The sequence below is a fragment of the Rana temporaria genome, chromosome 12 (genome assembly GCF_905171775.1).
Source record: "Rana temporaria chromosome 12, aRanTem1.1, whole genome shotgun sequence".
Classification (NCBI taxonomy): domain Eukaryota; kingdom Metazoa; phylum Chordata; class Amphibia; order Anura; family Ranidae; genus Rana; species Rana temporaria.
In genome coordinates, this window is record NC_053500.1 from 58,719,939 (window position 1) to 58,733,155 (window position 13,217).

Here is a 13,217-nt window from a genome sequence, read left to right on the forward strand (position 1 = left end):
AGTGATGCAGTGCCGTACCAGAAAAAATGGTCATTAAGGGGGAAAATCTTCCGGTCTGTAAGTGGTTAAAAAAAAAAAAAATATTTAAATGAATCTACTTTTTGAAAGAAAACCACACACACTGCCTGAAAATTCCTGTGATCAAGAAGTTTTCTATTCTGCTCCTTTAAATTTTCCCACCACTGTGGTAGAAAACAAAGGTCGATTTGACCCCACAAACGTTTTTTTGAAGGAAGACATTGTTTTTGTATGGCCAACATAAGTGGCAGCAGGCGCAGTAAGTTTTTATCAAGCCACCTACCTATGACAAGGGAGTTTGTCATAAATAATATATTACAGTTCTGTTTGAAAATCTGCAAAACAGTCTTTAATTCATTTTTTTTTTAACCACTTACTGCCATTGTTTTACGTCGCTACTATGAAAAAGAATACCGTTGCTATGGTAGCAGCTAGCTACCATAACCCTGGTATCCTCTTCAAGAGCTGGTGGTCCGCTTCAAGTGGTCTCTGTGGCAGATTTGCTGCAAAATCACTTTTATCAGCGGCGGGAGTGGGCCTCCCGCCACTCTTTGGTGCCCTCAGCCGGTCTGTTCCCTTGTGTGACATGGAGATGAGTGAGAGGAAGATGGCCCCCATCCGTCTCCATATCATTACAGAGCGTAAGCGACATCAAAACGTCGCTTCCGCCCACAGCTCTTAAAGGGACTTTTTTTTTTAATGACATTACATTTTTCTTAATTGTTTTATTGCACTTTAGTATAAATATGATATCTTGTCGTGCTTTTTTTCTATAACAAGGAATGTTTTTTTAACCGCTTAAGGACCCCCTACCGACTATATACGTCGGCAGAATGGTACGGCTGGGCACAGACACGTACAAGTACGTCGCCTTTAAGGGCCCAGCCGTGGGTCGCGCTCCATGACCACGCCCGCGGGACCCGCGGACCTGATCGCCGCCGGTGTCCCACGATCGGTCACAGGAGCTGAAGAACAGGGAGAGGTGTGTGTAAACACCTTCCCCGTTCTTTATTGTGGCATTGTCAGTGATCGTCTGTTCCCTGATATAGGGAAAGACGATCACTGACGTCACAAGTCCAGCCCCGCCCCCCTACAGTAAGAAACACATGAGGTCACACTTAACCCCTACAGCGCCCCCTAGTGGTTAACTCCTAAACTGCAATTATAATTTTCACCGTAATCCGTGCATTTTTATAGCACTTTTCGCTGTGAAAATTACAATGGTCCCAAAAATGTATCAAAATTGTCCAATGTGTCCGCCATAATGTCGCAGTCACAGAAAAAATCGCTGATCGCCACCATTAGTAGTAAAAAAAAATATTAATAAAAATGCCATAAAACTATCCCCTATTTTGAAAACGCTATAACTTTTGCGCAAATCAATCAAGAATACATATCTGCCTAAACTGAGGGAAAACATTTTTTTTTATATATTTTTTGGGGATATTTATTATAGCAAAAAGTAAAAAATATTGATTTTTTTTTTTAAAAATTGTTGCTCTATTTTTCAATCAAATACCACCAAAAGAAATCTCTATTTGTGGGAAAAAAAGGATGCCAATTTTGCACGACCGCGCAATTGTTAGTTAAAGCGACGCAGTGCCGAATCGCAAAAACTGGCCAGGAGCCCTTGACTTCCTCTCTAACTCAAAACGTCGCCTATGGAGATTTTTAAGAGTAAAAGTTTGTTGCCATTTCACAAGCAGGTGCAACTTTGAAGCTTTACATGTTGGGCATCAATTTACTCTGCGTAACATTATCTTTCACACTATAAAAGAAAATTGGGCTAACTTTACTGTTTTTTATTTTTTTTTATTCAAAAAATTTATTTTTTTTCTTCCAAAAAAGTGCCCTTGTAAGACCACTGTGCAAATACGGTGTGACAAAAAGTATTGCAACGGACACTATTTTATTCTCTCTCTCTCTATATATATATATATATATATATATATATATATATATATATATATATATATATATATATATATATATATATATATATATATATATATATATATATATATATTGTAACAGTAGGAGCTACTGTGACGGTAAAATGGACCCAGGGTATGCACACTTGAGATGTGCAAAACTACAGAGCATAGCTGTGGACTGGAGAAGACTGCTTTTGCAGCTTTCTCCAGGCTATGTTCATTACCAGCAGGGTGTGTGTGCTCAGGTGAGCACAGCCCTTTATAATGAGTGTGTGGGAAGACCTCATGGCTCCCAGTTGGAGACAGCTCCTGGAAGAGACAGGAGGTCTCCAGGAATCAGAGAGGCTGTAGGAGACAGCCAGAACGGTGACTGCAAGAGGCAGAGCTGTAGACGCTGAAGGGAAGCGGTCTGTGTTGAGGAGTCTGCTGGTCTGGGTGACCAGGACAACGAGCAGAAGTACTACTACAGAGAGACAGGTGCGCTAGCATTTTTCTGTTGTGTATTCCATGGAGAAGAACCCCTGCGTGGGAAAACGTTTGTTTGGACTTATTTTTGCCTTTTTAATAAAAATGGGCTACCATGCCCTTAAACATAGTTCCTGGCTGGAGTGAATCGCTTAAAAATCGCATATCCCACTTGAGCTAACAACCCCCAACCTTACAATATATATATATATATATATATATATATATATATATATATTATTCTAATGTTAGGGGGTCCTAAGTAATTTTCTCGCAAAAAAAATGTTTTTAACCTGTAAAAAACAAATCTCAGAAAGAGGCTCTGTCCTTGTGTGGTTAAATAAAAAATTTGCTCTCAGAGTCTGATATTTACCAAATTCAACCTCTAGTAATATATAGCGTTTATCTCCTCTGTCTGTTATTCTCAGAGTGGGTTAGAGATTTTGCTACCTAACCAGATACCACTGCATATAGATATGTAACGTTTAAAAAAAAAGCTATTTATTGTTAAATATTAACTAAATTATACACCGTATTTAAAGTTATTATCCGATTAAGTGGAACTATAATCGTTGGCTGCAGTCCTACCTCATTCCCAATGAAAAGATGTGCCTTTTGATCCAAAACCAGCCAACAGTTACAGAAAGCATTTGGTTGAGGTTAAAAAAAACGAAAATATGGTTCAGATGCTTTTTTCATAAGTTACCTTGACATTTCAAAAACGTGTCCAATGAGAATATGTGAAATGCCATATGCAATTGTGGTTACAGTAGAACTCCAGGCAAGACATTTTCCACAGATTAGGACAAGGTAGAACCCCAAGTCAAGGTTTTACCGCTGTTTGTGTCTATGCTGGAGATATTTTTCCTATCATTCTGTCTGATAACCATACAGAAAATGAGGTGGGGTCTTTCCACAGGGGACATAGATGCAAATTGCCCTTCAAAGTAAAGTGATTTCATATGCTCACATACTTGCATACTAAATAATTGTGTCTATTTCAGCGATGAAGCTTGTACCAGTGGACAGTTGGTGATCGCCAGCAGAGAAAGTCAGTACAAAGTTTTTCATTTCCATCATGGAGGACTGGGAAAATTATCCGAAGTGTTCCAAAAGTGGAAGTACTGCCAGGAGACACAGCTGAAGGATAAGAAGCAGGTATGAAAATGTATAAATGTAAGTGTGACCAAGAAAGGGGGAGGTGTAATTCCAGCCCCCACATTACAAACCCTGTTGCTTGGCAGTTGGCGCTCATATACTCAAGTTTGGAGCATACACAGGGCTTCCTCACCATGTTTCTGGTGACCAAATGGTATGGTGGAGGAGCAAAGCGAATGTAAAAAATGTAAAAAAACTAGTTTTTTTTTTTTTTTTTTAATCAAAAAGGTTTTTATTGAACAGGTAAAATTATCCAACAACTTCCAATGTACAAGCACAGAAATTAGCTTTTCAACAAACATCATATACCCAAACTTAGTAGCCGCACACGTACTACAGAACCACATACTCCAAGCATCTGCAAGACACCACTCCATCCCCCCACCAACACTAAACAAATTACTCATGGTAGAAATACGGTACACATTCCCCCCTATGGACATTGCAGAATTCTGGACATCGCAAATTCTTTAGGGCTAAGACCAGGTGTATCCAACCAACGTGACCATATACGTTCAAACCTGCCCGAGCATCCCCTGTGCTGGTAAATATATTTTTCCATAATAAGGGTGTTCCCCATGTGGGTTATCCAGGAGGAGCAAGTGGGTGGTGAGGTGGACTTCCATCCCGTTAAAATAACTTTCCTAGCCTGAAACAACGCTCTAGAGCAGACCTGGGCAAACTACGGCCCGGCGGACCTTTTAATCCGGCCCCCGGGCAGTGTTGCCAACCGTCCGTAGAATTACGGACAGTACGTAAATAAAAGGCACTTTTTCCCTGTTCGTAAAAGTCCGTAATAAGGGAAATGTGCCCGTAAAAAGATCCGAATGTGAGCCGCAGCGCAGGCAGCGTCTAGTCCTCCTACATTATGCATAGCCTCGCCCTCTCTGACCGCCCAGCCCACCACCACCCGCCGCGCAGCCAATTATCAAAGCACATTTTCGCACTAACAACACTGCTGCCAGCCTATTCAAAAGAGCAGCGCGGGGAAACTGAGGAACATCGTAGAATGTGTGGACTCTGTGGAGAGCGGCACCGGCGGGATAGCACACAGCAGCAGATGTAGTGGACACACTGCAGACGCACCCCCACTGTGACGGAGTGGACTGAGTGAAGGCAGACGGAGACCGACCAGTGCGCCTGCCTGCCTGCTCTGCCCGCCCGACTGACTGACTGTAGCAGTCGGCCAGCCGACATGCTGGTGCCCGGACCTGGAGTGGACCCTGGTCTCCACTCTCTTCGTTGGAGTAGGACTCCTCGCGACGCCTGCTGCCTGCCCTTGTCTGATGAGTCCTCCTCAGTCCAGCAGCAGAGTGTGAAGTGCTATTCTACCTAGACATCATCAGTATGCTGTGTCCTCCTCCTGTGCCCCTTTCACCTCTCCACAGGTCAGATCTGTGGAGAGGTGAAAGGGGCACAGGAGGAAGACACAGCATACTGATGATGTGAAGAAGTGATATGATAATTTATTTGCAGCCTCTGTGCCATGTCCCTAGCCTCTGTCCCCCTCCTGTGTCATGTCCCCAGCGTCTGTCCCCCTCCTGTGTCATGTCCCCAGCGTCTGTCCCCCTCCTGTGCCATGTCCCCAGCGTCTGTCCCCCTCCTGTGTCATGTCCCCAGCGTCTGTCCCCCTCCTGTATCATGTCCCCAGCGTCTGTCCCCCTCCTGTGTCATGTCCCCAGCGTCTGTCCCCCTCCTGTGTCATGTCCCCAGCCTCTGTCCCCCTCCTGTGTCATGTCCCCAGCCTCTGTCCCCCTCCTGTGTCATGTCCCCAGCGTCTGTCCCCCTCCTGTGTCATGTCCCCAGCCTCTGTCCCCCTCCTGTGTCATGTCCCCAGCCTCTGTCCCCCTCCTGTGTCATGTCCCCAGCCTCTGTCCCCCTCCTGTGTCATGTCCCCAGCCTCTCTCCCCCTCCTGTGTCATGTCCCCAGCCTCTGTCCCCCTCCTATGTCATGTCCCCAGCCTCTGTCCCCCTCCTGTGTCATGTCCCCAGCCTCTGTCCCCCTCCTGTGTCATGTCCCCAGCCTCTGTCCCCCTCCTGTGCCATGTCCCCAGCCTCTGTCTCCCTCCTGTGCCATGTCCCCAGCCTCTGTCCCCCTCCTGTGCCATGTCTCCATCCTCTGTCCCCCTCCTGTGCCATGTCCCCAGCCTCTGTCCCCCTCCTGTGCCATGTCCCCAGCCTCTGTCCCCCTCCTGTGCCATGTCTATAACAAGTACTCGTACCAGTTGTCCAATGATATTTACTGCTTTTTATAAAGAAATACAATTGATTTTATGCAGTATTGAGTTTAGCCTTTTGGCCCGGCCCTCCAAAATATTTTCAGTTTCTCATGTGGCCCCTTTTGAAAAAATAATTGCCCACCCCTGCTCTAGAGAATGCCACCCTGATCAATTCCTCCCGTAATTTGACCGAGGTCTCTCACCCACAAAGACACCGTCTTACAGGGGTAAGCACGCAAGTATCCAGAGAGCAGCATTTGGTAGCATTGGGAAAAAATCCCCTTGGTCTCAGTGGTGGACTGCAGTACATGGAATACAGGAGTGGGTGACAGCGTCCACTCTCCCGCATCACCCTGCGCAGCAATGGCATGCCGGAGCTGAAAGTACGAGTATCGCATAGTGGCAGGTAGATTGAATTTAGCTTGTAGTTCTGGGAAGGATACCAGCTTACCATCAGTAAATACGTGGCATAACATAGTAACACCATGGGGGCGCCAACGGGGCCCCTGCCGCAACTTAGCCAGCTCCACGTATGAGCAATTACCCCATATTGCTCTAAAGTCTGTGAACCTCCGCACCCCCTAGAGTTGCCTGTCCTTGTTCCATATTATTTGGATTAGCGCTAGCATTTGAGTCTGTTTATTGGACTTCAGGAACATTTGCGCCTCCAGTCCCAGCGGGATGGTCTTGGCTCCTGACGCAAACAGCATTAGCCTTGCCACCGAGCCCACCGGATCCCAGGGAAATAGAGCCCACCAAATGTTGCAGCTGGGCAGCAATATAGTACAGCCAAGGGTTGGGGACTGCCAACCCTCCACTATCCTTAGAATGTTGTAGCTGTTCCAGCTTAATCCTAGGGGCCTTAACATTCCACAGCAGCTGCCGGAAAAGGGTGTTTACCACTCTGAAAATCTTTAAGTGTATTACTACTGTTAGGCTGCTAGTTCAACTAGACCCAGGTTTAAGGATATTCTGAATGTATGGAAAGTCCGCAATGCATTGCCAGTCAGAAACACACGCACTCATGGTTTGTTCAAGACTAGCTTTATTTCTCCTGCGTACTTGTATATAAGAAAATCATACAAGCAAGGGACGCTCTAGTCCCAGCCAATCATATAAAAGTAATTAGGTTATACAAGTAATATTCGTCACAATTATACTACGTGCATAGAATACAGCAATACCATCTTTTTCATTCTTCATCTAGAACATAATAACAAAATGGCAAGGTTGTTTCTATGTAACTTGTCCTAAAAGCTCTAGACAAAAGGGTACATAAACATCACGCATTTATCACTAAGGGGGAACTCTAACAAGCCTTATAATGCATTATTAGTACAGGGGAACTATTAGCCTATCAATACATATGGGGGAACTCTAACTCTAACTCTAGAGCCGACGCAATCACTCATTATACCATTTCTGCTCTATGGTCAACAGCGCCATGCTGACACTCTCACCCCTTTTCGCACAGGGTTTTGTCAATCTTCCAATAGCGCAAAGGGTAATTTTAGCAATCAGATATATAACAAAAGCGCAAATCAATATCATTTTTCTGGGGTTGCAATAAGGAGAACACAACATGTAACAATCCGTGACAAAGAAAAATATTCTGCAATTTGGGCCAATATGGAGTTTGACGTGGTCTGGGACCGAAATGGGGGAGCAAATTGGGGGTCAGTCTTTGACAATGTTCAAGGTAGTTGCACTGTGACCTGTTCCAATCCTTGGATTCAGTCCTCCAGTTGTGTGGCTTGTTGGTCCCTCCTTTTCTGCTCTTCTGTTGGTGCCTCTGAAGTTGGAAGGGGGAAAAAAGGGGGTTGTCTTTATCAGGGATGCACGGATCCATTGTGGTCCCTGGGAAGTAAGTACAGCCGTTCTGGAGACCTTTTTCTACTTTGTGTGGGCTGGTGTAAACGGGGCCTATATGTCTTCTCACTGCGAGTTGTTCTATTAGGACTTTGTCTCCCGGTATGACCCGGTGGATCGGATCTGTGGAAAGAGGAGGAAAGGTGACAGCCATTGCTTCATAATTTTCACTAAGTGTACTTACCAGATCTTTCACGTACTTTTCCTGTAAAGAATATAAGTTAGGATCCTGCCTAGGGTTCCAATCCTCTCTGTACCATTTCTCCTTCTGAATGGGCTTTCTCATTAAAGTTCATTTCTTGAACTAGGGGTGTTCCTGATTTGGTATAGTATCGAGGGTAAGTGTACCAACCAGTCTTCTAAAGTTCCTTGCGTGGCTTTCCTATATTCAATGGACAGCCCCACCTAGTATGTGCGTGAGTATGCGCACTACTGTCTATGTGTCTTCTCTTGTGGTTTTGAATGCTTCCACCCATCGTGAGAATACATCCACGATGACCAAAAGGTATTCTTGCTCTGTCCCTTTCTTTGGCATGTGGGTGAAATCTATTTGCAGATGAGTGAAAGGTGTAGTAGGATATGGGAGGTGTTCATGTTTCACCTTGTGTGGTATGTTTGCATGTGATGTGATGATTGAAGAAATCCTTCAGTAAAATTTCACATGTGTTCTGCCAACCTCTATGACCATAAACAAAGATGCACTAGCTGCGGGGGTGCATTGGCTAGCTGCGGGGACTAGCTTCCCCTCTTCGAGGAAAAGTATTTTAATGTATTTTCCGAGCCAGTCCCCGCCCAAACTTCCAAATCTTTCATGTGTCTGGAGATCTAATAATGAATGATCTAGCAGTGCTATTGTACTATAGTGTTTAGTACTGGCATTTTCTAGTAGCTGATTCTGCAATGTACTCTAAAAACAGCAGAATCTACAAAAAAACCCTTGTGTATATCAGGAAAATCAGTGGAAGTCATAAGTGACCTGGGACAAATGTCCCATTGAGCAATGTGTATATAGTCATGCTGTGACACTACCTCACCCTGTTCTCCTGCTTAATCCCAAAAAGGCATTGAAAATCCTAGCCTTTGGAATAACTCCATATCCGCCCAAACTTTGAGCAGACATGGGCGTGAATATTTTTATTATAGTTGGCCCGCCCAGCGTAAATGATGTTGCCGTCCCCTACCACCATCGCTCAGGAGGTATGCCCTGAACCTGAACCACTCTTGGAAAAAAGACCCCACAGGGCAAAGCTCTTCACCATGTTTTTTTTTGGTGAGGACACCTACCATAGTCCTACAATTGTCCCCTGCATACAAACACAACGAGGAGGCCAAATCTGGGTGCTACAACCACAGTACTATTCAGATACCTTCACTTGTGCACCCGGATATATCTCTCATATTTCCGGAAGGGAGGTTCAACCCTTGGTAACACCTTTGGTAGCAGGTAAACAAGAAGTGGTATATTAATACCAACTGTGGTGAACTTTGGTGAAGTTAAATTCAACAACGAGTGAAGGTGACGGACCTGTGGGGAGGTTTCTGAACAGGATTTTATGTTTAAGTTTTGAGTATTGAGGAGAATGATTTCGTAACCGCTTGCTCTTTGGGCTGACATGTGTTGTGGTGTTATGCTTTGCATAAGGTGTACTACAGAATGTGTCGTGTACAGTGTAATTGGGTACCCTAAGGTGAGCTTTGAAGCTTATTTTACTGCCATAGCGCAGGCCGCCAAAGTTTGTAAACATGCTGGCATCCCGGTGACTTGTAGTGGAATTTTCTTCCCAAGGTATGCTACTGGTCTGAGAGAGTGACCATGGGGCTGTGCCAGGACTGCAGCGAACGTGTCTCCCCGCACTATTGTGTACAATGAAAAATGCTTCCCGTGATTAATAAAACCCAGGGCAGGTGTACGAAGTAGGGACTGAGTCAGGGAGGTGAAGGCCTGTAGCCTTTACTCTGTCCAATCAATTTGTTTAGGAGAGTCAAGCAAAGTAGCTGGTCGTAGCAGGGAGTTGAAGTATGAACAGTCTGGGATCCACTGCCTGCATTAGATGATTGAGCCCAAAAATGAGAGGAGGGCTGCTTTTTCCTTTTGGAGGGCTCAGGCAAGAGATGGCATTGACTCGAGCTGGTGACACCAGGCGTTGACCCCGGATTCTACACCCCAGGTACTCAACCTCAACTTTGCACCATTGGATCTTTTTTCGAGACGCCAAATGACCGTTTGAAGCGAGGTGAGTTAATAGGTGCTCTGAGTCCACGGCACAATTCTCTAGATTTTCAGAGCACAGCAGCAAGTCATCTACATACTGGAGCAGGGTGGATCCTTCTAGAGCTGTCCAGTCAGTCAAGGATTGGTTCAAGACCATAGCGTACGCTGCTGGACTGTCAATAAAGCCTTGTGGCAAGCGGGTCCAAGTTAACTGGCCCTGCCCCCAGGCAAATGCAAATAAGTCCTGTGCCTCCGTCTGTACTGGTACACTAAAAAAACGCGTTTGACAAATCAATCACGGTATAATAGGAGGACCCCGGTGGTATGGAAACAAAAATGGAAGTAATATCAGCCACTAAGGGGGGTAGTGGCTGAATGCCCTTGTTCACTGTCCTGAGATCCTGTACTAACCTCCAGTTCCCCATTGGCTTTTCTGACAGGGTTAATGGGCGTGTTCCATGGGCTTACAGTGGGTCTCAAAATCTAGGATGGCTACCTCAGCAAGAACCTGGAAAGCTGAAAACAGACAATCAATCTAACTTATTGCTTGATTGATTTACCTGCCGAAGTAAAACAACTGCTGGCCCTTTAAGTGGAACGTGGGTCGTGTGGATAAAAATTCTATATGGGTTGTGGCTTGCACCTGTGTACTAGGGAAATTTTGCCAGAAACTTGGCATCCTTCTTAGGTTGGGTCTGAAGACAGAATTCTTCTGCTCTGACCCTGAACCCATGTTCAAACCAGTGCTTTGCTATTTTCAACCTATCTCCTTCCATAAAAACCCAGAACTCTACATACATATACAATATAAACAATACAAATAATAAATGCACAAGTTCCTTTTAATATTCTGGCCTGCTCAACCAACCCGGTCACACAGAATATTTTTTAATTCGTTCCAAACTCCTTTTTTCCTTCACAAGTACGGAAGGAGGGGCGATTTTCATCACAGAGAACCCTGAGGAACTTCTGCGGAACTTTACTCACGCTTAACATTTTTCAAATGCTTTGTTTCTGTATTAGCCAATGGACCCCAGACACTGATTAATTATTAACCGCTCATAACAAAATTATGACAATAACCATTTGCCACCGCGGCCGCTTCTTCTTCTGTTAAAAGCGGGGTTCACATCTTTTTTGGTCTGGGGTTACCATTGACCCTAACTATCAGCATTCCTAATTTTTCACATTTACTCATAGAACACCTTTGTTCATGGAGGTACAAGACTTTCATGTACCCTCACATAATCACAAACAATCACTTTGTTCACTTTAATTCAATATCACCCTTACAAACAAACAGATTATTTTATATTTGTCACGCAAATATTTCTCTCCCTCACCCATAGTTATTCCCACTACTTAAACTGTTGAGGTCTAACAAAAATTACATATCCTACATAAAACGGATCGGTCTCAGACCCGCTTCATGTATCCATACATTTTTGAACCGTGCCCAGTTTTCTATCTGCAGGCTATGGCTGCGGGGAGGAAGGTTCTTACTTCCTTAAATAAACAACCTCTACCGATCCTATATTTCTACTTATAATATCTTTAATCACTTAATTAAAACTTTCTTAAAACTTTTTTTAAACCCAGGGTCTTTTACTATGTGCTTCCAAAGCACCGTATATATTCTTGTATATATATGGGACACAGTCTATGACCAACAAAGTTATACAGATGGTCGCAATTTAGCCCCTTCTAGGGTAGACTTGTCCCTGACCAGGTTGTCCCTTAAATCATCTTTTACTAGACAGTTTATTGAAACTGTCTAGATTCTGTACCTTTAAGATGCAGCAGGGGGTGTAACTTGTAAGTCTGACCCCCCCCCTGCTGCCCCCCTTAACGATCCCGATTCATACTCACTACTCCAAGGATATCCCTTTCTGCTATGGGGGAACCGAAATAAGGGATCCTTACTGATCCTTGAATGATACCCACCCTGCACACTTGATATTAAATATGTGTGACTTCTGTAATAACAAAACAGTACACCCACAACACATTCAGAACACATTCAGAACATCTATGAGACATTAATAACGTTCTTATACTCTAAAATATGTCTGATTACTGAAATAACGAAACAGTCCACTCACAGTCTGTGCACTTACCAGGCACCAATAATATTCTTATACCTCTATACCAGATTATACTTATCCCTCTATGCGATAGAAAAAATAAGCAAAAGCAAACTGAGATATGTATTATGTATACACCTTTAAATTTAAGTTTCTCTTAATGGCCACCTAGGACCTAGGGATATAAAAACATATAAACAATAAACCAGTTAAGCAGTAATCACATTTAGATGTCATATATACATGTATATACTTTCAATCATATAACAACATTTAAAAACATATAAAAATGGCGAATCAAGAAAGAAATCGCGATTATATAACTCCTTAGAGTTTCCATACATCCGTCCTTTTGTGGGAGACAACAATAGCGCTCTCACTCCCTACTCTAGTCCGGCCAACCTAGCGGGACAATATCTATCTTAAACTAAGTCCAGCCAACCTAGCGGGACAATATCTATCTTAAACTAAGTCCGGCCAACCTAGCGGGACAATATCTATCTTAAAGTAAGTCCGGCCAACCTAGCGGGACAATATCTCTTACCTTTATTCCGGCCATCCAAGCGGGAAAAATATCTCTAATCTACACAACCCTAACACCTACTACAGGGAAGGCCAACCTAGCGTCCCCTGAGCATAAAATTAAAAAAAATATTTTTAAATTAAAATATGAGTGCGATCAATCGCTGACAGAGTAAGTGAATATTCTTTGCAAATAAAATCTTTACAAAGATCTTCACCTACCTGCAAGACGACCATCCCACCGCTGCCACCATCTGTTAGGCTGCTAGTTCAACTAGACCCGGGTTTAAGGATATTCTGAATGTATGGAAAGTCCGCAATGCATTGCCAGTCAGAAACACACGCACTCATGGTTTGTTCAAGACTAGCTTTATTTCTCCTGCGTACTTGTATATAAGAAAATCATACAAGCAAGGGACGCTCTAGTCCCAGCCAATCATATAAAAGTAATTAGGTTATACAAGTAATATTCGTCACAATTATACTACGTGCATAGAATACAGCAATACCATCTTTGTGCCCTGTTTATCTATTTTCTACTGCAGCTAATCTTAATGTTTTTCATTCTTCATCTAGAACATAATAACAAAATGGCAAGGTTGTTTCTATGTAACTTGTCCTAAAAGCTCTAGACAAAAGGGTACATAAACATCACGCATTTATCACTAAGGGGGAACTCTAACAAGCCTTATAATGCATTATTAGTACAGGGGAACTATTAGCCTATCAATACATA

General features: G+C 43.6%; 1 protein-coding gene and 1 long non-coding RNA gene across 3 annotated transcripts in view; one reads left to right on the forward strand and one right to left on the reverse strand.

Annotated features, from left to right (window-relative positions):
• TBC1D16 (TBC1 domain family member 16) overlaps positions 1 to 13,217 on the forward strand; it is a 305,823-nt gene that overhangs the window by 166,356 nt on the left and 126,250 nt on the right. For both annotated transcript variants that reach the window (XM_040330437.1, XM_040330436.1), the window contains exon 5: positions 3,422 to 3,575. In XM_040330437.1, the coding sequence (XP_040186371.1) occupies positions 3,422 to 3,575 (154 nt within the window). The remainder of the gene's footprint in view (positions 1 to 3,421; positions 3,576 to 13,217) is intronic.
• On the reverse strand, positions 6,823 to 13,006 carry LOC120918722. Its single transcript, XR_005744467.1, has 2 exons — positions 12,704 to 13,006; positions 6,823 to 7,786 (listed from the first exon to the last, which is right to left on the reverse strand). It is a non-coding gene; the product is annotated as an uncharacterized LOC120918722 (long non-coding RNA).